The sequence below is a fragment of the Squalius cephalus genome, assembly GCF_949319135.1.
Source record: "Squalius cephalus genome assembly, chromosome: 12".
NCBI classification, from domain to species: domain Eukaryota; kingdom Metazoa; phylum Chordata; class Actinopteri; order Cypriniformes; family Leuciscidae; genus Squalius; species Squalius cephalus.
In genome coordinates this window covers 30,133,624-30,157,509 of record NC_137133.1, presented here as the reverse complement: position 1 = coordinate 30,157,509, position 23,886 = coordinate 30,133,624, and the positions used below count along the sequence as shown (strand labels likewise).

At 37.0% G+C, this 23,886-nt stretch overlaps 1 protein-coding gene across 2 annotated transcripts in view; it reads left to right on the top strand.

The window, feature by feature from the left end:
- Positions 1-1,075: 1,075 nt before the first annotated feature.
- The window catches only part of nkain2 (sodium/potassium transporting ATPase interacting 2), a gene marked incomplete at its 3' end in the record, with an annotated part of 155,370 nt that continues 132,559 nt past the window's right edge, over positions 1,076-23,886 (top strand). The window contains exon 1 of one of the 2 annotated variants that reach the window (XM_079889391.1): positions 1,076-1,940. In XM_079889391.1, coding sequence (XP_079745517.1) covers positions 1,887-1,940 — 54 coding nt within the window. In that variant the 5' untranslated portion in view covers positions 1,076-1,886. The remainder of the gene's footprint in view (positions 1,941-23,886) is intronic. The other variant, XM_079889392.1, reaches the window with a different exon arrangement.

The following is a 23,886-nucleotide window of genomic DNA, read 5'->3' as shown; positions in this document are numbered from 1 at the left end:
TGTGTGTGTATTTTTTTGTGGGTGTGGGCTTGTGTTTGTGTTTATGTTTATGTCGACTGTTTGGGATTGCATTGCACCAGCATTAGGATACAGTTATGCTCCTTAGAGTGTATACATACATTATATATATTGCATGTTGTCACACAGCTCTACTTGATTCCTGATTCTGATTCTTCAATTACGGCATTCAGAAATATTAAAGCTATGGTATACTTTCATGTCTTTGACTGTGTTTGATAATAACCTCGGAAGACTTTACCATTATTAGACTATTACTATTAATATTGCTGCATGTGTTTGTTTGCTAGCCGATTGTTTTGTAGCCTGTGCTGTAGAATATTTTTCTTAATAGGCTAAGTCATTTATATATTTGTCTTAATACAGCTAAAATTATAAAGTAATGTAAACAAATCAATATTTTATGTCTTCCTATTTTATTATTATTAGTAGTAATAGTATTGATCACACTTTAGATTATGGTCCAATTCTCACTATTAACTAATCGACTTTTGCCTCAGTAAACTCCTTATTGCTGCTTATTAATAGTTAGTAAGGTAGTTAAGTTTAGGTATTGGGTAGGATTAAGGGATGCAGAATATGGCCATGCATAATAAGGCATTAATATGTGCTTTATTAGTACTAACAAACAGCCAATATCCTAGTAATATGCATGCTAACAATTAAGTTAATAGCGAGAATTGGACCCTAAACTAAAAAGTTACCTTATTATTATTATTATTTTGTTAGTAGCCATGTAAGCAGGATACAGTTTCGCAATATAAATCCCTTCATAATCTGCAAAAACGGTATTGTAGAAAATAAACTTTTTATCTCGTCAAAAGAACCTTTCAGCAAGAGTAATGGAAGATTATTAAACAAATAGTTGTATTACTAACTAGAACGTGTCTTTTCATTGTAGACTTTGAAACCCGAGAGAGCCGTTTAAATTCAGACCTGGAATTTCCTGAGGGCGATTGAAGCAATTACAGCCCGAGCCCGTTATATATCTGCATCTTGCCGAGTGACCCCCAACTCCACACAGTCATTATTTCCATATCGCGTTGCTCTGACGCCCACTGAGAGAGGGAGCAGAGAGCTCATCCGGTGCATTGAGGGACGTCCAGGTCCTCATCTGAGCTCTGCACAGCATCAGCACCAGCCGCTGCGTGAGAAACAAACCGAGTCGCATCCCCGCGGAGAACAGCGCCGCGTGCGCTTCATTCAATCTGGAGCGTCAGATGGTGTAAGATGCGCCGCTTCTTTGTCCTCCTCTACACCCGGACTGAGCAAGTTAACACTGGAAGGGACCAATAGTAGTTGAGGGATCCGAGAAGATACGTTTGAGCTGCACTGAAAGGCTCTTGCAGGACGCGCGCTTGGATTATTGTCCTCATATCACCATTCCCGTGGATTTCCTGCTGGAAAACTAAAGACGCGCGTCGCGGCTTCCAGTGAAAGAAAACGAGTCATAGCTGTTTAAAACGTGTTAATTCGGTTTCTTTCTCGCGAGGGAGGAGCAATGAGAGCGTAAACCACACTGGGTGGCTTTGTTTTCTCAGACACGGACCCGAGGAAGATCACATTGACATGTCTTTCAGTGCTGGATTTGGAGATACCGTTATTTCTCCACTAACTTAGGGAAGTGTTGTCCGTGTCTCTTTGACTTTGCGTTACATCTCAATTTTACTTTTCTAACAAACACATGCAGTTTTCTTCACATCTTCTCCCTACACGGTGGAGTGCTTGGGATGCTTTCATCGGAAGGGCGTATTTGATTCGTCTATCGCTTTTGGAGTGAAGAAAGATCCATTTAAACCCGTTGCCTGGGCATCATTTTGTGGAGTTACAGCGACCCACGTGGAAACACGGACTCGAAGGAGGGCAAGATGGGCTGTTGCAGTGGTAGATGCACGCTGGCATTTATATGTGGCATGCAATTGGTAAGTGACAAAGCTTAAGTAATTTCTATCTGCGGTGATGGTGATAGTTTATGGATTCGAACCTACAACCTTTCAGATTACCAGCCAAGATCTTTCATTACTAATTACTAAATTACAGCATCACTTTCTAATAAAAACAGGTGAATTGGTGACTCAGAACAGTCTGATTGGACTAACCTAGGGTAAAAGTTCATAGAGGGGTTTGAACCTACAACCTTTCAGATAGCTCTCAGAGGTTTTTAATCTGAATTGGTTACTGGAACAGTGCTTTGTTATTTAATGTAATTTTATAGAGATGTCACTTGTAATAGTGCAAATACTGTAGTGAACCCGAGAACTCAAGAACCCAAGTGTCCACCTGACAAGTGGTCAGTGATACGGCACTAAGATGTATGTGGCCATGGGTAATCTTAGTGGAAATAATGTAGGGCTATATGTGGAAACCCTGCCTCGTTATATTACACCGGAGGGATGATGGTGCTCATATAGGCAGGGCTTGTGTCATTAGCCTGGAGCCACTATCATTTATGCTTATCTTCCCACTACCACGGGTCGTGACAGCCAATTAGGAGTTTTAAGTTTAAGATGCTAAGCCAAGTCTCATTGACCTACTAAAGCAGAAAATGATTACTTATTGCTTCTGCAGAGCTTAACTGTTAGAATTCTACATTTAATGTTTTCCAATCCAGTCCCATTTAAAAAGACGATTTCAGTCTGGTGTTTGTACAACAACAGTAGTTTCTCGAGTAAACTCTTCCCGGACTATCTCTATCACACCTTTTGAATCACTCTTTCAGTTACAGTAATGGATAGTGGGCAGCAACAGTCTCGGCATGCCAACCAGCTGGCATGATGATGAATCAGACGTGCGTGATAGATCACATGACAACTGGCAAGCGTGACTACACTAATCCAAGTGGACGTTTGTAGGTTAATGTATCACGCAGGTCATTAACCCGAAGAATCAGCTGTAGTGGTTGATGTCACCACCTGGTGTCTATTAATCAGACTCAGTGTTCATGACCAGAAGTCGCTCTTAGAGCGGGATGATGTCATTAGCATACAGTTTGAGCTGGATGATGTCATAGGCGAGCAAGTTACTTTTAAGTAGCCGTTGTCTTGAGCTTTTTGTTTTGTATATATTTCAGAATTAGGGTGGGTTTTGTGCTGATTGATGTAAAACTTCTTTTTTTTTTTTTTTATTGGTGCACTGATCTGAGCTCTTTTTTGTCCTCTCTTTTCTTTTTTGTTTCTCTGACCTTTTCCAATCCCCTTTCCCCCATGTTTGCTACTATTCTGCGAGATAGTTCATTCTGAGCACAACTGGGATGCCAATTGGAAGGTTTTAAAACACATTGGTGTATTGCAAATGTTTTGTATTTGTTCCTGTTGTCCAATTGAGCACATTTATTTATTTAAAAAATTTGTGGCACGAAAAGGTGGGGGAAAAATACAGACACTGTATTGATACTGTATACTGGGTTGATATCATTTCCTCCAACAACTTTGTTTTATACCAAAGATGGCATGTAGATCAGCATGTAGTGTCAGAGTAATGAAAAAAAGAAAAAAAAAGTTCTTGTCCAAGCTCTCCTCCTCTAGCTTTGTTACCCGTTTCTTCCAGGAATGGCTATAGAGAACGCATAATGCACCCAGCTCTGCTAAATCACCAGGCAGTTTTTATTGCCTAAGGCAATAATACAAATAAAATGTCCATAGTTAAAGCATTTATGAGAGTTCTCTCTCTGGTGGTTTTTGTGTCTGGCATGTATAAATGCCTGTGGTCTAACAGTCTGGCCTGGAGGCCCAACATTCTGACATGGAAACAAAGAAAGGAATATTGTATACTCAAGGGATTTGTTCATGGATATTGCTCAAAGATGGATTCATATGAAGGACATCTGGTAAAATAGTTTGACTATTATGGCTGATGAAGAACTTGATAACCGTTGTCAAACTGTCCTCTTAGCTTCAGCTTCCGACAGCCTCCCTATGATGCATAATGTATACTAAGATGAATGCAGCTGTTGAAATCCGCCCGTTCCAATTGGCTGCCCGCAAGAGAACTTGTCAGACAGGAAGATGTGTTTACATGTTAGCAGATTTCTGCTAATGTTGCAGGGTTTATGGTAGGAGTGGGCAATATGACCAAAATCGGATAACGCTATATATATATATATATATATATATATATATATATATATATATATATATATATATATATATATATATAAATAACACCCCTAGTTCATTGCATTGGAACATACAATTATTTAAGAGTTTTCTTTTAGACATGCCTTATCATCTGTTATGTCCTTGAGGGAAGTTCTGACCATGTGCTTCTCTCAGATTTTGCTCTAATTTCCTTATCTCTGTAAGCTTTTGTGGAAACTGAAGCATCATAATTGGAACATTTTACCACTTTGTTGTATTCAGGTCTGTTGTTGTGGCTGCATCGATTTTATATTTATCTGCCCCTTCACACACACTTATCAACAACAGTTGGTAATCCTACGTGTTCATCAGAAGGCTTTTTTTCTGTCTAAGTGGGCAGTACTTGGCCAGAAAAAACTATGCAGTAGATTTAGTGTTGATAGTCAAAAATCTATCTGGATTATGTCATTAATATTATCCCCCAAGCCTGTTTCTTTGTTATTTAAATGATTTGATTGAATTAATTGGATGATTTATCAAACTAATCACAATTAATCACATATATCAATGTTTTCTAAGAAAAGCCCTCTTGAATAATGATAATTCAAAGATGTTACTGTGGCAGATGAGTTGAATAGACATTAGAAGGCAATATATTGTTTGTTTATTTTCATTGTCTATCATTGGCCTGCAGTCCACAGCAATCCATAATGCATTCGGAGTTAGTCCATCTGTGTATTCGTTTCGTACTGTCGGCTTTCAGTAAGTGTGATTTGGCAAGTGCCTGTTGAATTGTCAGAGTCAGGAACCATTATTAAATGTGTTCATTTTTATGCATTTATTTTTTATAATTAATTGTAATAAAATGACACATTAAATCGAAGTCCATTCAACTACAGAAATAGATGCACTAGGCATTGAAAATGTACAATTTATAATATACATGTTTAGCCAAATAAACCCAAGATTGATTGTTAACACAAATGTTACCTTGGGAGTAAAAATAGAATGGGTAAATTGAAACAAAGGGAAAAATTACTTGTTAGATTGTTTCCTCATTGGCGAATAACATATTGCACAGAGACTGACAGACACCTGTTGTTCTTGAGGTCATGAACTGAGTTTATTTCTAAATATTATACACCTGGCACTACACATTTCTATAATTGCTTTGTTTTCCGACAGGTATGAATGTCTGCTGTCATTTTTCCTCTTTGAACACCACAAAGACAAAGGTTTAATTGTTGTTTTCCTTCATTGTAATCAGCTGAATGCAGGAGAAAGGCTTGTGTTCTGGAAATTAATTACCATCCTGAATGCAGGTGATTTGCCAAATTTAGATTTTCTTGAAGGTTAATGCCGTGTATTGTGTATGATTGAGTTCGTCCATAAGCATGTAAAAGTGCTGCGACAACTCTGCTTTTTTTATAGATTAGAAGTAAACGGATTCCTAGCGTACAGATGGAAACGGATCCTTTGCCAAACACAACAATCACATTGGCAGAGTATTGCTCTAAATTGCTGTGCAATGCCTTTGCGACTTGACCTTGATTTTCCAAAACTGACAGATGGTTTCGGAAGCCGTTTGCATAATTAATCCAAATATTTACATTCTGTTTTATCAAAGCATTGATGCCATAACTCTACCATGTATAAATGAATGTTTTTGTTCACCATGAATTGAAACTTGCTAATTAAAAGCTGCATTAACATGCTTTTTTTGTAAACTTTCTCTTTTACACCTCAACATAATTAAACGACAAGTGCCAGCTCTTTTTCATGTAAATAAGATTTTTGTGCAACATTTTGTTGATCGCTTGGTTTGTATTACAGTACTTCGCCATCAATCTGTGCAATATCATTGGTTGTAATCAAACTCACATGAATATTAAACATGAAATATGTTCTAATTGGCTATTATGGTGACATCAGTTTCACAAACAAGTTGCGAATTCAACTTGTGCACAAAATTTAAATATCGCATAAAACATTTGCGAATAAAGCACCATGTGGACAGGCAAAAAGCCTGCGCCTGGAAACCATTCCCACCGTGTTTGGTGTAAATCCATTGATGTGTTATGTTGGACTTTTGAATCATATAGACTTGTTTGCTAATATTTTCATGAATTTGACAACAAAGAATGCCAGATTGAGAAGCAGGATAGAGATAGAATAGCACAGCGAACAACTGAAGCTCTTTGGCTTTGTGACTGCAACTGAAGAGCTGCCTTTCTGTGAAAAGAAGTCCTTGATATTTGGCTAGTGAATTGAATTGGCGTCTCCACACCACAATCCAAATCTAAAAAGGCAGAAAGAATTAATGGCTTTTCAAATGGTATAAATCATTCCCAGCTTAACAAAACCAATAAACACAATTGCTGCAAAGGTGTGGTGGGAATAAGTCTTTGCTGCAGGACATTTTTCAGGCGTTTCTCTTTCCTTTTGGCATTAAATTAACCTTTCTTTTCCCGGCCCGGATGCCTCTTTCGTAGTCGTGAGATTTCAGAGCACAAAAGGTTACAGTGATGATACCTGTGCTGGGCTGCACGCTATTTGCCGGGTTCCCATCTGATTGAGGCAAGCCATAAACATTAGCGGGAATGTCTCCTAGCAACAATAGGTATAAATGTTGGAATGCTTCCCAGTAGCTGAACACGGAGGATCCAGACTCCTCATAGTTGCCCTTTTGACCCGTCAAAGCCCAGAACAGTACAAGAAATACATTATGTGTATCATGATGCCTTTTGGCTGGTTTTGTTTTCTGAATATATTTGATTTGAATTTGCATTTTATGTTCTTGGCAAAGCCTTTCCAACCAAGGCGTTCACATAATAAAGTGCACAAATCACATTAATGGCTGTTTCGGGACAGGTTGCGGAGAATACAAATGATTTAGAAAAAAAATCTTTGGCATAAGATCAGAAAGATCTCATAAGAAAGTTAGCAATATTAGATTCATTTTCCTTTTAAGTGGCTCATCTACAAGATGAACTGAGTGCATTTTTTTTTTTTTTATATATAAATAAGATTTTAATAAAGGATTAGTAAATGTTGAAATTAACATTAACAAATATTAACAAATGCTGTATAAGTGCAGTTCATTATTAGTTAATGTTAACTAATGTTTTTAACTAATGTTAACTAATGAACCTCATTGTAAAGTGTTACCAAAGTTTTGTTTAAAATCATTTAATTATCGTCCTGATGTGAATTTTATATTTATCTCTTTCATTATTATTGCCAATATCTAAAAACCTTTTGTTAAAGGGATAGTTCATCCAAAAATGTCTTTCTTCTGTTGAACACAAAAGAATATATTCTGAAGAATGTTGGTAAATAGTTGACGGTAGCCATTGACTTAAAAAAAAATACAATGGAAGTCAATGACAACCGTCAACTCTCAGCTTACCAACACTCTTCAAAATGTATTCTTTTGTGTTATACAGAAGAAAGTAACTCATGCAAGTTTGGAACAACATGAGTATGACAGAATTAAACATTTTGGGTGAGCTATCCCTTTAACAAACATTTAATTTTGTTGACATGTTTCATAGTTTTTAAGTAGTCACATTCGTGACTCGTGAGTGCTGTTATATTCAAGCTGTGTAATCAGTTCCATTAATTATACTGTTAAATTGACAGCATACCCATTCTCTGCTTGCCTGTCATTGCTGCTGTCATTCAAATTATTCACCACCACTCCAGGCGGTGTGCGGCCACAATTTGTATCCGGCCACTTTGTGAAAGTCGTTTTACGGTAAAGTTACCTCACTTTGCATCTGGGAATGAAGCCATCATCTTTTGCGGTTTGGCTGTGTTTCAGCAAACTTTGTTAGAACATCTTCTCCCTAACGCGTTTGCCTATAGTTTTTGATCTAATAATAAACTGTCCCTTGTGTTATTGTCTGGAAATATGAATACCCACAACACTTTTGTATCGCCTGTCTGATAAATCCTCTGCGTTGTTGCCACAGCAGAAGCTTTTTTACCTGACTGCAGCGGTAGAGCCTAGAGGATGTGATCCCTTGGGAATAGAGACAAAGGCGCTTATGTGCTTCAGCAGAACGAAACGAGGCAGGGCAGTGGAATTGCTGTGAATAAAAGCATTTTTGCTACATAGCTTTGTATGTGTTTCCAAGCGTAGTTGAAGTGAAACTGAGAGTTTGTGATTGTCTATATTCTCAGTCACAGGTACGGAGCTGCGTGATATTGGGGGGAAAAAAACTACATTATTTTGTTTTTCTGCGATTTATATTGCGATATGAAAACAATTTCACCAGATGATTTGAATAGCTCTATTTGTAAAGAAATAATCATTCTAGTGCATCTGCATAGAAAATAAATATATAATACATTTCAGGTCACAGCCTTATCCTGCTTCATGCTTAACATGTCAATTGTAACCTGTTGTTGTAAAGTGCAGATAATGTTGTTGATGAAAAAGCCTGTCAATCTGATACAATCATTTAGGGTGGTTCATTATAAAAAAGTAATGTGATTTAATAAAAAATAAAATAATTAAAACAATTAATCATTCCCACTGACTTGGATGTTAAGTCTAAATTTACTCCGGGCAGATTGACTTGATTGTGAAATGTTTTTGCTGTGGACTGTAGGTCAGCAATAGGCTTATGTTAAATATGGAAGGCCAATATGTACTGTATATGCAAATAGTTATGAATCCTTTGATGCTTTACATAGCATAGGTAATTAATTTGATCAAAATTTTAATTGATCAATATAGCCCTTAGTACTAGGGCTGCACGATATCGAAGAAAAATGCTATAACTCTGTAAATAATGCGATATTCAATATGCGATACGAAAATGCTTTAAGAGTGTAAAATAAATGTTAATTATATTGAATTAAATTCATGGGTTAACGAATAAGGTGACCACGTATACCATCATGATACTGTAGTACTGGTACAATATGTGTTTGTAAAGTGATTGTGTGATAATGTATTAACTCTCTTGTTTAAAGCTTTCAGTCCTGTAATCCAAAAGGCTGTTTCCTGAGAACATATTGTTACAAGAAAAGCTTTTAGGGTGAGTGCTTTTTGATGCCAGAGGAATCATAAATATTTAACCAAGCTGAAATCTAGGTTTAACGTTTCTTTGTTTGCCTTTACCTTCAACGTATACATAGGCTTACTGCTATCCAGTTCTTGTTTGCTTTAGAACTGTTTCGGTTTCATAAATTAAGGAGATGTCATAATTTTTCACCAAGCAAGAAATAAAGTCATTCTCGTTTGGAACGAAACTAATGATGTAAAGTAAATGATTACCCAATCATAATTTGTTGGACAAACTGTTCCTTTAAACTATGATTGCATGTAGCTGTAGCTGTAATATGAAGATAACATGTAATCCAATCTGAAGACGGTTACAATACCAACAGCTGCTTTACAAGACATGCGAACATGTCCAAGCAGAACAGCCACACACACCCTTTTATAACTTCCAGTGGTTAATATCGCTCTGCTGACTGCCTGCAAATGTTACGATAATTTACGATCGATACTTAGTAGTGAGATTGGTCTTTACTTTCCATAAAGTGTTTTATGGGTGACTGCCTGGAATGGCATTTTAGCAGGGTTCACGCCTGAGCATGGCACTTAGCCTGATTACGACTGTGCCTCTGCATATCGTAACATGATAAGAGATTTTCTTACACTGCGATGGCATGCCTGGTCAAGGACATCTCCATCGCTGCGAGGGCGGTCCTGACGTGTGATCTGTCATCGTGGTGTGGCTCAGGTGAAGAACCGCTCTCGCTGATGAGGTGGGCTGTTCCGCATCTGTTCGGGTCAAAGCCCATATCTAGCACATACTATATAGCCATCCTTCTTTATTTTGAACATTGTCTGGGAAACACCTGCTCTCTTTAACTAGGGTCTTTTAACCAGTTCATTTTTTAATTTGAATTGCATTCGAAGCTAAAAAGGATGCAGAATTGCCATTTAAATGTGAATGTAAGGAATTAGAATTCAAATGAATGTTAAGAAATTCATTACTATAAAACTTTTCAGGAAAAGCAAAGTTTTTCAGGACAGACTTTGAATTTTAGCTACATGTAAGTAAAATGTTATTTGAAAGTTTTGAATAATGTATTTAAATTTTAAAGTAAGATGGATGGATGGATAGTCCACAGGATAATGGGTCTGGTATCCTTTTTCAAACAAAATCACCTTTATGTGTCATGATAATAGAGAATTCAATCACATGCCCACATTTAGTCTATTTAGGTGACATTATTGTCTGTTAAGAGAAGATAGCCACAGTAAGTGGCACCATAGGGCTCTGGAGTCCAGCGTAATTTCCTTCACTTCTTAAAGGAACATAGGGTTCCATCAAAGCTATTAGAGTGAGAGGAGCAGATGTGTGGTGTCCACATGAGGCAGTTTTGATGGAAGCAGGTTATGGGGACTGAAGGCATTGTTAGCCAGGGCACATGGTGGCAGATCACGTGCTTTAATGTGCCTCAGGCCATTGCCAATGGCTTCATATTACAGTGTGCAAATGTAATTAAGTTCTTGGTGCACAGGAAGAGAAGCCTTTATGGAATATGTTAGCTGTATTAGGCACACTTTTTACCAGATAAATTAAAATGCTGATTTTTGTCACTGGGCTTGGCTTGAAAAGTGGAACTGACAAATTGATTGTTTTTGCTTTTGACTTTCCTCAGCGATTGAAAACGTCTTCCTGCTGTCCCCAAGGTCGGATGGTGGTATGCTGGAGTTCAAACTTATTTAATTTTTTAACTCTCCTGAGCTATAAACAGGCTTTAGCAAAAAGGTAGATCACGGGCTAATTTGAGTTACAAATCGCGCTGAGCCTCTGGTTGCATTTCTTTATATAGACGGAAACTTCTTTCACATGAGCCCCTTTCACACAGAGATTCCGGGAAAATACACGGACAATGTGTCCCGGGATTTGTCCCGGGATCGTTTGATTTTGGTTCATTCACACTGCCAGTGATTTTCCGGAATCTGTGAGTGCGTTCACACACATCCCTTAAAGATCCCGTAAAGACACGTGATGTCAGATTGTAGAAAGTCCCCCGTCTAATCTTCCGCTACCGCTTTTTCCATTGTAGTCGTGCACTTGGTGGATTTTTTTACGCAGCATGTTTGGTTTACTAATGATTTATTGTTTGGTTTTTTACTAACGAAAGCATTTTTTCCTGGATTCCACAAAGCTGGTGAACGATCTCAGCTTCAGCACGGATAGTAAGGAGCTCCCTGGTCTCTGCTTCATTCTAGTTTGCACACATTTTTTCGTTCTTTCTTTGTTGATGACGAACACAAACTTTCTTAAGAGCATCAATCCCGGGATGTGTTTGCGTTCACACAGAAGACACTCTAGCAATTTTACGCCAATTTCCTGGGATCAACACGCTGTGTGAAAAGGGCTATGGAAACATTTGCTAACAATGAGAATTTGCATTCAGAGTTTACACCTTTTGGCAGCAGGATGCCATTTGCCTGGAAGACACACCCTCCTCTATGTGCAAGTTATCTCTAAACTCTTAAGAACTTTATTACCTTTTGGTGTACTTCTATGGGAATGAGGTAACATTTGTACCAGTCGCACTGAGACATTTCAAATGATACCAAACATGTATTATACTGTATGATAATTATTTACATTCAACCATATAGATTCTTGGGTGAATTTTGGTGATCTCAGCATGAGAGAGAAGGAATGGGGGAAGAGGGAAAGAGATGTAGATTAGGATAATTCTGAGGTGAGACTTGCGTCTCGAATGGTGCACAAGAGTGAGTACAAATGTTAATTTCCTTTGTTCTCTCAGAGAGTTGCACTCTCTTCCAGTTTTTCCAGTCTTACACTAGTGTCGACAGCTCAGCTAGTTAGCCATGCTAAGATTCTCTCTTCATACAGTAGTCTGTTCTTTAATTATTGTTTTCAGCCGTCATGACTGCTTCTGTGCTTGGTAGGAGGTGTGCTTAAATTTTCAAACGCAATGGCTACACCCTAGGGCGCTGAGCTAGCCTATGTTTTAAAGATATACCATTTAGCACAACATTAAGAAATCCATTTAAGACTAAACTCACAGTAAGGCCGCTACTTCAGATTGTATGTATGTCTCAACGGTAGCATTATGATCTCTTTGCTATCTGAGTTGTTTAACCCTCTGGGGTCTGAGCTGTTTTATGGGCCCTGGAGGTGTTCTGACATGCTCTGACATTTGTGCTTATTTCTGTTACTTGTGACATTTTCATGGCTAAAGTCTGATTACACTGTATTCAGCACAAACTCTGCTACAATAATATATCAGCAGCAAGTATATAAAAGTTTGTAGTTTTGAGATAATAACATTTATGCGTGGTTTGTGAAAAAACAAAAAACAATTGTCACTGAAATAAGCTCATGAAACCCATACTGATTATTTCTTCATAAGACTTTTGAAAATTGTATGACGTAGCCTAGAATATTTGCTTCAAAACTATGTGAAAATCACCCTGACTGCTCATTCAGAGAAGACAATATATTGATTTAAAAATTTTACGACGTGTTTTGTGTGAAAAAGCCTTATGCGGGAGCTCATTAATATGTAAGCTTTTCTCACCTGAGAAAGACAAAGAACCTCCCCTAACGGCCCTATTAGGAGCTATCAGGCCCTATCATTCTGAGCAACCTTGCACAAAGAATGAGGAGATTTAAAAAAGAATGGCTTTTTGATTGTTTTTAATTTATTTACAACACAACATAATCCAAAGACACAAATGACAAAAAAAAACCCACATTATTTAACACACTGAACTAAAGACAGAGACTTGAACTGTCACACACCTTTGTGCCATTCCTGAAACATAGTACATACCTTTCATTTCCATGGTGTTTGATTTTTCACTTTAGCATGTTCATGGATGGAGACTTATGTGAATGTTGAAGTCAGCAGGACTTATTCAGTGGCATCTTGTTCCTCTAAAAACAACAACAACAAAACAGCTATGAACATGCTGATATCAAGAGAAATTATGCTGCACAATTTGGGGAATACATTTTAGATTTTTCAGGTTAAAATAGCTTTTTAAAATGTACAGAATACACACACACACACACACACACACACACACACACACACACACATATATATATATATATATATATATATATATATATATATATATATATATATATATATATATATATATATATATATATATATATATTAGCCTACTTTTACCATGCTGTGTTTTATTATAGAATATAAAAACATCCTCGTGTCGAACATACAAGCACTGAAAGGTTGCCTATCATTCTAGTTCACATTTCATGTTTCTGTCTATATACACATGTACATATATGACATTAGGCTTAGTTCATGTTTTTACTCCAAACTCATTTCATAACATACATTTTAATCTGGCACGACCAGTTTAACATGTCTTACCTTAAAAATCGTCTCATCTTCAAATCGCGTTCTTCTGAGGTAAATCCGAGGTAAATTCAAGGTAAACAGCACAGCACAGCTTACATTCGTCCAAACTCGATGAAAGCAGAGAGGAGTAAGTTACGAAGTCTCTGCTTCTTTGTTTTGAGGTGATGAGGGCGTTTACAGGTCTGCGTTTCTCCGCATGGATCATTTGCATGTCAATCGCTCGTGCGCGCGTGGGTGTGGTCACATTATAGTTAATTAGGACGCGTTTGAGAAACTGTACATGCCGCTGCTTTCGTATGGATTACTTAAAAATATAATATTTGTTTTTTATATAATTTACATACTTTAAAAATAGAGATTCCAAGCGTTGTATAGACATGCGTTTTAAGTCTGTGTGAAAAACATTCGCTGAGTAACAGGTCATTTTCTGTCGCGTTTCAGAATGAGTTTCACATTGAGAGAGACGGCAGAACGCGCATCATGTTTATTTTCTTTGTTTTACGGAAAACACAACATTTTGTTTTTATTATGAGTGTACACAAATAAAAGAAGACATTTAACAGCTTTGAATGATGTACAACACAAGTATGTAAAATCAAAATCAACAGAGTATTTTGCACTGATAAAAAAAAAACGAGCAGATCACGCCGGCGTGATTGCCGACCTCAGGGGGTTAAGCAAATGGAGACTTTTACTCAGGTCCTGAGACCCTAAGACCCTAGTAATCGTACATCTTACAAACTGTTAAAACCAGCCTAAGCTGTTTGCGATTGGTTTTAGCTTGTTTAAGCTGTCGTTCAGCTGGTTGGCCAGCTGGTTTCCCAGTCTGACCAGCAGACAGTGCCCAAACCCTCTTATACCAGCCAATATATCAGTCTCTCTAGGCAGAGATACCAGCTAAGACCAACAAACTAGCTTAGGCTGGTTTTAAAGCTTTTTTTTTCAATAGGGATGTAGCATCTTACTCTCCTGATCTAGGAACAATTTTGATGCTTACTCCTACAATTCTAAACATTTGTTTATTAACATTTTTTGTTATACTATTTGAAACTCTTTTCACATCCTGATAGCAATCAATAATAGAAGTGGTTTTCGAAAGAATTTTCGTCCAGTCTCGCGCAGACATCACACATCAGCTCGTTCCGTAAGGCTGCAGAGTTGTGGACAGTCACCGAGGGCTGTAAACAAACAGCAACAGCCTTTTACAGTTGCTCCTGAACCAAAACAACAAGCTTATGCTGCGTTCACGCCATGTCATAACCGTAATTCCGAGATAGCAACCCATGACGTTTTACCCGGAGCCGTTCACGTTCTTAGACTCAGATTTTTGTGTTTCTATGTCAACACTATCAATGCTGAAATGAATCTGCAGCAGTCAGGTGGTACAAGTAAGAGCTCTGTAAGTTGTTTATTGTCATTATTATTGTAATGTTTTGTGCTTTGAGACATGAGGTAATCAGGCTCTGCTGTTGCGTGTTCATGTCTTTTGGACACGCTGAAGGGAGGGTGGGATATTATGCTTTCAAACCTAGCTTGCTATTGCTAGCCTCTCCGACATTGCCTAACCTTCCTTTAAGTAAATTACATGTTACTCAAAGACTGACATGTTTGGCTTGCCAAAAATGTTACATTCAGCTGTCGCAAATTCGTAATTAATAGTGAAAAGTCACTTTTAAAAACTGTTGTCCCGTTATTACCCCTTTAGATTCTTTTAGCTGCAAATGAGAGCTAAATGCTCACTCTATCAAGCCCTGCTGGGAAGAGTAATTTAACACTAGTAGCCTTACACATTCACGAATCTGTTTTTTTTCCAGTTTGAAATGCTTGCTATTGACCCATTTTTTTCTTCCATAAACCTGCTTCATCATTTATTAGGTCACTTGGGGATGTCTCTTCGTAATACCCAAAGCGCCCCATCTTAGGAATCTCAAACAAACGATGATTGTGAGTCAGCCTGCTAGGATTTTAGTGGCATTGTTCTTGGCGTCAGTGAAAAAATAATCGCTGTCTGCCACTCATAAATATAATTTCCTTGAAACCTGTGAGCTGTGCGCCGCTGTGGGGAAGTTCTGATTGCATTGGGGGTGACAGAGCCAGTGTCAGACTGCCTGTTTCGACATAGTGACCTTGTAGAACTGGTGGAAGTGGTCAGGAATGATGGATTTCCTCATGCTTATGATGCTTGTCTGTCGCCCCTCTGGGAAAGAATCTGCGGAGTGAGGATTTCAAAGAAGCAACCTTTTTCATTTTATAGTAAAAAATCGTCCGTCAAAAAACGTAAAATGCCATGCCGTGTCATTTTACACTCAGATTTATTGGGATTGAACTTTTTCTCCCGTGACAGGAAGTTAAACTGCCCATGCCACCAATAAAAGGCAAGTCTATGTGTTAGAAATAGAATCTGGTACATTTTAACACATTTTCTTCATATTTTGAGATGTAAGATGAAAACATATGTACACTACCATTCAAAAGTTTAGGGTCAGATTAGATATGTTTTTGAAAGATGTCTCTTATGCATAATACAGTAAAAACAGTAATATTGTGAAATATTACAATTAAAAATAACTGTGTTCTACTTTAATAGATTTTAAAATGTAATTTTTACATCAAATATTAGCGGTTCATCCGTCGGATACCTGCGTGCTGATTTGGTGCTCAAGAAACATTCCTTATTAATGTCAATGTTGAAAATGGTAGTGCTGCCTGATGTTTTTGTGTAATTCATGATGCATTTTTCAAGATTCTTTGATTAATAGAAAGTTAAAAAATATAGCATTTATTTGATTATATTTTTTAACAGTCTAAAAGTCTTAACTGTCACTTCTGATCAATGTAATGCATCCTTTTAATATACTTTCTTAGATGTTTTTGAGATAATTATATGACCCCTTAAACAACTCCTGAACTATTTCATGTTTTCTTTGTGATTTATGTGTCTTAAATGTATGTTTGCACATTTGCATTTCTATGCATATATACATAAATAATTCCCCTCATTTCCTGCCAAGGTGTCACATGGAACAGCATAAGCCTGTATAATCAGTGATAAACCGCACACGCATTTTGTTGTGCATATGCGTGAGAAAGACAGATTGAGGGAGAAAAACAGGTTTGTAAAATAAGAAAAAAAAAGCCACACACAAATGTCTTGTATATATACACCCCAGAAACGAGAGCTAGAGAGGTGTTTAATGGGCATAAATGAATTAACGAGTGGTGGCTGAAGTTGCTGGGTTCAGTCACAGAGCGAGGTGCTGAGCTGGCTAATGAGATGTGGAGGCAGCCAGGCTCTTTTAATGGGAAAGGTCAGGCATGTCAGCTGCCATTATTGTTCTCTGTGTCCTGCTGACGCTACAGCCAGTCCAGCTACATTGAGATCTCAACTTGCTAATAGCCTAGAACTTCACTAGAGGTGTATTAAACCAAAAGTTTCCTTGTGGCTTTACTGGCATCCATCCTTCCATCGTTCTATCATCCATCCATCCATCCATCCATCCATCATCCATCCATCGTTCTATTGTCTGTACATCCATCCATCGTTCTATCATCCTCTATCTGTCCTTCACTCTATAATCCATCCATCCATCCATCCATCGTTCTATCATCCATCCATTGTTCTATTGTCTGTACATCCATCCATCGTTCTTTCATCCATCGTTCTATCCGTCCTTCATTCTGTCATCCATCCATCGTTCTTTCATCTGTACATCCATCCATCCGTTGTTCTATCGTTCTATCCGTCCTTCATTCTATCATCTATCCATCATCTATCGTTCTATTGCCTGTACATCCATCCATCCATCCGTTATATCATCTGTACATCCATCCATCGTTATATCATTCTATCCGTCCTTCATTCTATCATCCATCCATCATCCAAAGTTCTTTCGTCTGTACATCCATCCATCGTTATATTGTTCTATCCGTCCTTCATTCTATCATCCATCCATCATCCATCGTTCTATCGTTTGTACATCCATCCATCCATCCATCCATCCAACAATTGGAACAATTCTTCTATCTTCTGTACATCCATCCATCCATCGTTCTGTCTGTCCTTCATTCTATCATCCATCCATCCATCATCCATCGTTCTATCGTCTGTATATCCATCCATCCTTCCATCGTTCTATCATCCATCCATCCATCATTCTATTGTCTGTACATCCATCCATTGTTCTATCATCCATCGTTATATATCTCCTTCACTCTATAATCCATCCATCCATCGTTCTATTGTCTGTACATCCATCCATCGTTCTATCATCCATCGTTATATCTGTCCTTCATTCTATCATCCATCCATCATCCATCGTTCTTTCGTCTGTACATCCATCCATCCGTCGTTTTATCATTCTATCCGTCCTTCATTCTATCATCCATCATTCTATCGTCTGTACATCAATCCATCCATCCATCCATCTTTATATTGTTTGTACATCCATCCATTGTTATATCGTTCTATCCGTCCTTCATTCTATCATCCATTCATCGTTCTTTTCGTCTGTACATCCATCCATCGTTATATCCATCCTTCATTCTATCATCCATCCATCATCCATCGTTCTATCGTCTGTACATCCATCCATCCATCGTTCTATTGTCTGTACATCCATCCATCCATCCATTCATCGTTCTATCGTCTGGACATCCATCCATCCATCCATCATTCTATTGTTCTATTATCTGTTGTCGTCGTCCATCCACCCATCCACCCAACATTCTATCATCTTTCTGTTCGTCTGTCCATCCATCCATTGTTCTATTGTTCTGTTATTTTATCCATCCATCTATCTATCCACCAATCCATCATTTTATTATATTTCTTATATAGAAGAAAATAATATTTTTTGTTTTATGGGCCATGCTGGAAGAGCACTTAATTTCCCAAAATGCTTCAATTTAGTTTATACAGTATATTACATAATCAATACATTCATTTGTACCTTTGTCCTTTGTACCTATTGTGCCTTATTATAGTGATAATGCACTAGTGTAAGAATTGTTTTCGGAGGTGGCAGGCGTAGCCACAAGGTTGTATCTTGAGTTTTAGAGGTGGTATGGTTGGTTTTATTTTTCCCTTTGGTGGGGAGTTTCAGCAAGAGTGACAGTGAGTTCCGTGAAGTTGAAGACATGACTCTAGTGTTGAATACAGGGGTGGATACTCACTGGGACGCCACACATCAGTGTCGCACTGTCATTCTGTCCCAGTTTGTCGAGGATTAGACGTATACATCCCTGTCAGCAGATACAACTGTCGCTACTGGGCTGAAAAATGGACATACATACAACACCTTCTCAGGCTTTCAGAGTTTGTGAGAGTAAATAATGAATTTCTCATGATGCTTTGGGTGTTTTACCTCACTTCTAATAATACTAAGCAGGAAGAAAAGAAATGGTAGCCTTTGTGAAAAGCAGTCATAGTTTCTAGATGCGGAAAGCAGTCATAGTTACTGCTGTTGAAGTGACTGGTGGTTTGTAGACGTCAAGAAAGACCGATGTCTTGTAGTATTTGGGGTCTTCTGTTATTACTGTATTCAGTGTGACTTTTTTTAAATAGTTTTTATAAGTCACAAAGAAAATATTGCACTCTTCTTTTCATTAGCTGTTTCAGTGGATGGTTTATGGTCTCTTGCTTTTGGGGTGAATTCTCTAAACAGTTCAGTAAAAACACTATTATTTGCAAAACACCTGCAATCCAGGTCATCTAGGCACTCATATTTAAATTGATGTTATTTTAAGCTCAAACATGCCTAGGTTTTATGTAAATTAGGCTTTTTGTAGATCAGAAAGTCAGTGTTTTTTTGCACAACTCCCAAAACAAGCAAATTACAGACAACAAATTTCAAATTCTGTGAATGGTAAAGCATCTCCTTTAAATGTTACAGATGGAGCTTTTGGCTCATTACAAATGTATTACCATTTATTATATAATTTGTTTAAAAAAAAAAAAAAATCAATATTAATATTTTTGTGCCATCAATATCTGTTGTCCATATTTTTTGCAGGATCTGAAGTGATTTCATATGCTTAGACTTGTGTGACTGCACCTTCAAACTTCAACCATTTTTTATTTTTTTTTAAACGTTTCTGACTTGCTTGATGAGAATGTGTACAATGCTGTGTTTGTTTACCCTGTTTAACATAATTCTCTGGTATTTATATTCTCTATAAGCTTAACTAATCTGTGTAAGCCAGAGTGGAACTGAATAATGGTACATGTGTTTGCTATCATAAAATGGATAGTTTGCCCAAACATAAAAATTCTGTCATCATTTACTCACCCCTCATGTTGATCCAAACCTGTATGTACACGAAAGATTACATTTCGAAGGGCAACGGACCCCATAGACTTTCATTGTATGCATTAGAATGTATTTCATTGGAACGACATGAGGGTGAGTAAATGATGGCAATTGGATTCTGTCCACAAATTTTAAACGATCATTGTGTAATGTAGCATCACTCAACCTTTTCTTGAGGATGCACTTGTAGATTATCGATCATCATTTTAGGGCTTGACATTAATAGAGTCTTCACTTATGGGAAATATGTGCTGACCCTGGGCGATGTCACATGGACATGAGTAATTGCAGAAAATGAGAATGAAGCTGATGCCCTTGTGACCCTCATTGGTAGGCTTGACAGGAGCGGGTCAATATTGTCTTCCTGTTTAATTTATTTAATTGCTTGACCTATGAAATGAAAGGTCACAGCTGCTGCTCAAAGGTTTTATCAGTTCATTGACCATTTGAAGGTATTTAACGGTGAGATTTTATTTTTATTTTTATGTATATCTAATTTTATACAGGGTGAAATAAAGAGTTAAATAGTCTTCTATTCTCTAAAGCCTTCCTTGCCGGACAAATTCCCATTCGCCTTGTGAATTGTCATTAGAGTTTCGCTCTGTAATCTGTACACGTCTGTGCTAAGCAGCCCCAAAACGAGTTCATAGGCAATAGCACATCCTCCGGTCTTCCATGACTGGTAATTAAGTAGCAAAATTTCTGACACATTCATTACTAGACGGCCTACGGACGCTAGCGTTTACGGCGTTTTATAGGTCGTGACTGGTGTCAGACTGTCAGAAAACTGTTGATGGAGGAAAATTATCATGCATTTAGAGTACATGATTAAAAGACCACAAGGACTTGTGAATGCAGGTTGCATTTACAAGAGCGACACACTGGGGGACTTTTTTTAATAAGTGAAGACTGAGTGCTTTCATACATTTTAGCCAAAAAAAGAAAGAAAAATAAAGCAATTTCGTTATAATTTTTAGTTTTTTCCTAAAATAACAGCTCGGAGACCATGTAAATATACTCTGATATTCACAGTGGGAATTTCCCCCCATTTGAAACAGAACTGCAAATTTTGTTGTTGTGAGGTCAAGCGAATGGTTGTTTACATAGATTTAAAACGAAGTCATACATGTACAGTAGCAAAAAAAGTAGAGTTCGATTTGCTGTTTTTTCATCTTCTTTTGTCATTCTTTAGGCGGATATATAGTATATAAACTTTTTGATCAAATTTAAAGATTTTAAATCATTTCTTTTATTCTGCAAGAATGCATTAAATTGATCAGAAGCAACAGTAAAGATGTGATAAAATGTATTAGCTTCCACAAAAATAATAAGCAGCACATCTGTTTTCAACATTGATAATAATAAGAAAAAAAATATGATTTTTGAAGGATTATTCAACAATGTAAACTGGAGTAAAGGCTGCTGAAAATTCAAGCTTTGCCATCTCAGTAATAAAGTACATTTTAAAATCTTAAAATTGAAAGCACTTATTTTAATATTCTAATAATATTTCACATTATTACTGTTTTTACTGTATTTTTTGATTAAATAAATACATGAGCATAATAGACTTATTTCCTTCATTAGTGAGATACTTCCTTGCCATTGACAGATTTTTACACAATAGAAATGTTTCTGCAACAGAAAAATACAGAATACAAATTTGCATTTTTTTCTCAAGCAAATATAATAAGAACGGATGCACTGAAATTTGTTAACATTAAAGAAAGCTAAAAAATACATTGTAATTCTCAAAATCAAATCGTATCTAGTATTGCAGTTAGTCTGTTGGCAGCATTTGGCATAGGCTACCTAATGAAATATTAAATGTGCATTTAAACTGTTCATTCAGTTAAAACCTATAGCAGAACGAGGAAGTGTACAGGACGTCAACATTTAGAAGGGCAGGAGTTATGACCACATAATTAGATGTGAATGACTCATAACGTGCGTACCTGAAAGAAAACACACCACGCTCTGTTTCAAGCTTATCAGATCGCATAATTCAGTGGATAATTAATGGAAATTATATTCTGTATAAAGAAATATGAAGTAAACAAGTCTCCAAATGCGCACACCTCTCAACCAAAATCACTAATGTAAGCTGATAAGTGAACCCGTGTGAACTCCAATAAACGGGAGCAGACACGATTGAATGTGTGTCATATTGTTCCATTCGAAATATAAATACCGATTGCCTATTTTGCATAAGTTTTATTCATAAACAGTGGTCCAATATCAAAGCTAGAGGCTTGAATCTTTCTAATGATTTACAGTTTGCCCATATCAGATATGAAATGCAATGTATTGACTGCAGTGTATTTGAGAATAACGTTACCGGGAAATACTTGCAAAATTTCCACGACATGAAACCGTTTTTTCCCCGCGGACAGCATCGTATTTAACAACTGGAGACATGTGTTGTTTGTGCATGCACCAGTAGGTGGCTTATGTGAGTCATCAGCTGTCAATATAGTGTCATTATGTCAAAATACTCATTTATTTAGTTTTGTATGAAACCATTGTAATCCTGGTAGTATTCCCTTTCAACAAAATATAACTGTAATCTGATAAAAAAATTTGACGTAATTAACAAATTACAGTTACCAGTTGTTTTTTTTACCCTGATTACGTAACGCCGTTACATGTATGCCGTTACTGCCCAACCCTATATATGTATATATCACATTTTTATTAATTTCAACATTTAAATAATAAATTATATGATGCATTTATAGTAATAATTACAGTATTATTTATTAATAGTGTACTTTTTGAGGAGCATTGGGTCAGATAAAGTGATGATTGCAGAGAGAGAGAGAGAGAGAGAGAGAGAGAGAGAGAGAGAGAGAGAGAGAGAGTGGAAGTGGTGGAGGTAGAACAAGAACAAGGAAGATTGAGGGTCAAACAGAAGTGGTGGAAAGAGGGAATAAGTTGGTAGAGAGGAAACGTGTGCAAAGGAGATGGAAACTATAGATGAGGGAGATTGAGACAGGCTTGAAGAGTGAGACAATCAGAGAGAGAGAGCCAGAGCTCTGAGCGTCCCGGATAAGCTCAGCACAGCTCAGGAGTTGATAGCACTTGACTGCTTGAGGGTGGCTGGAAATAAGACAAACTGTCCCTTGCTGTCAAGCCTTCAGGACTGATTGATCTGTTATCTCTCTGCACAATTTATCTCTCACTTGCTTTATTACCGTGTGTGTGTCTGTGTCTGTGTGTGTGTGTGTCTGAGAGAGAGAGAGAGAGAGAGAGAGAGAGAGAGAGAGAGAGAGAGAGAGAGAGAGAGAGAGAGAGAGAGAGAACAAGTCAAAGAGGCACTTGGTAAGCGAGACCATCTCTCCACATGAGTTTAGTCTCAACAAAGTTGTGAAATCAGAAATAAATGTACACTTTTTTTATTTTTAGTTTTTTTACTTAAAAAATCATGTTAACATAATAGTTTACATCTTATGGCTGTATTATTGAAGCTAAATTTTAATGTTCATGGATAGGCACCATTCACTTCCATGAAAAAGTGGAAATTATATATATATATATATATATATATATATATATATATATATATAATTTCCACTTTTATGGACTATATATATATATATATATATATATATATATATAACACAGTAAAAAGTGTAATATCGTAAATTGTATTTTTTTGTTTTTTTTTTACATAATTTTTCTTTATTTTAAAATAAAAATGAAGTGATGGCAAAGCTGAATTTTCAGCATCATTACTCCAACCTTCAGTGTCACATGATCCTTCAGAAATCATTCTAATATGCCTATTTAGTGCTCAAGAAACATTTCTGATTATTATTAATGTTGAAAACATTTTTTTGTCACCAAAAATGCTGTTAATTAAACTTAAAGCGTAACTCTCGCCAAAATGCAACCTAGGGTCTTTTTGTTAATGTAACCGAGGCAAACTTTCGTTCATAATTAGAATGAAAACACCACTTTAAAGTTTGACCGTATTTTCGCACATTCTAATTATGCTTTTAAATGAAAGTTTGCCTCGGGTAGATTAACAAAAAGACCCTAGGTTGCATTTTGGCGAGAGTTATGCTTTAACCTGT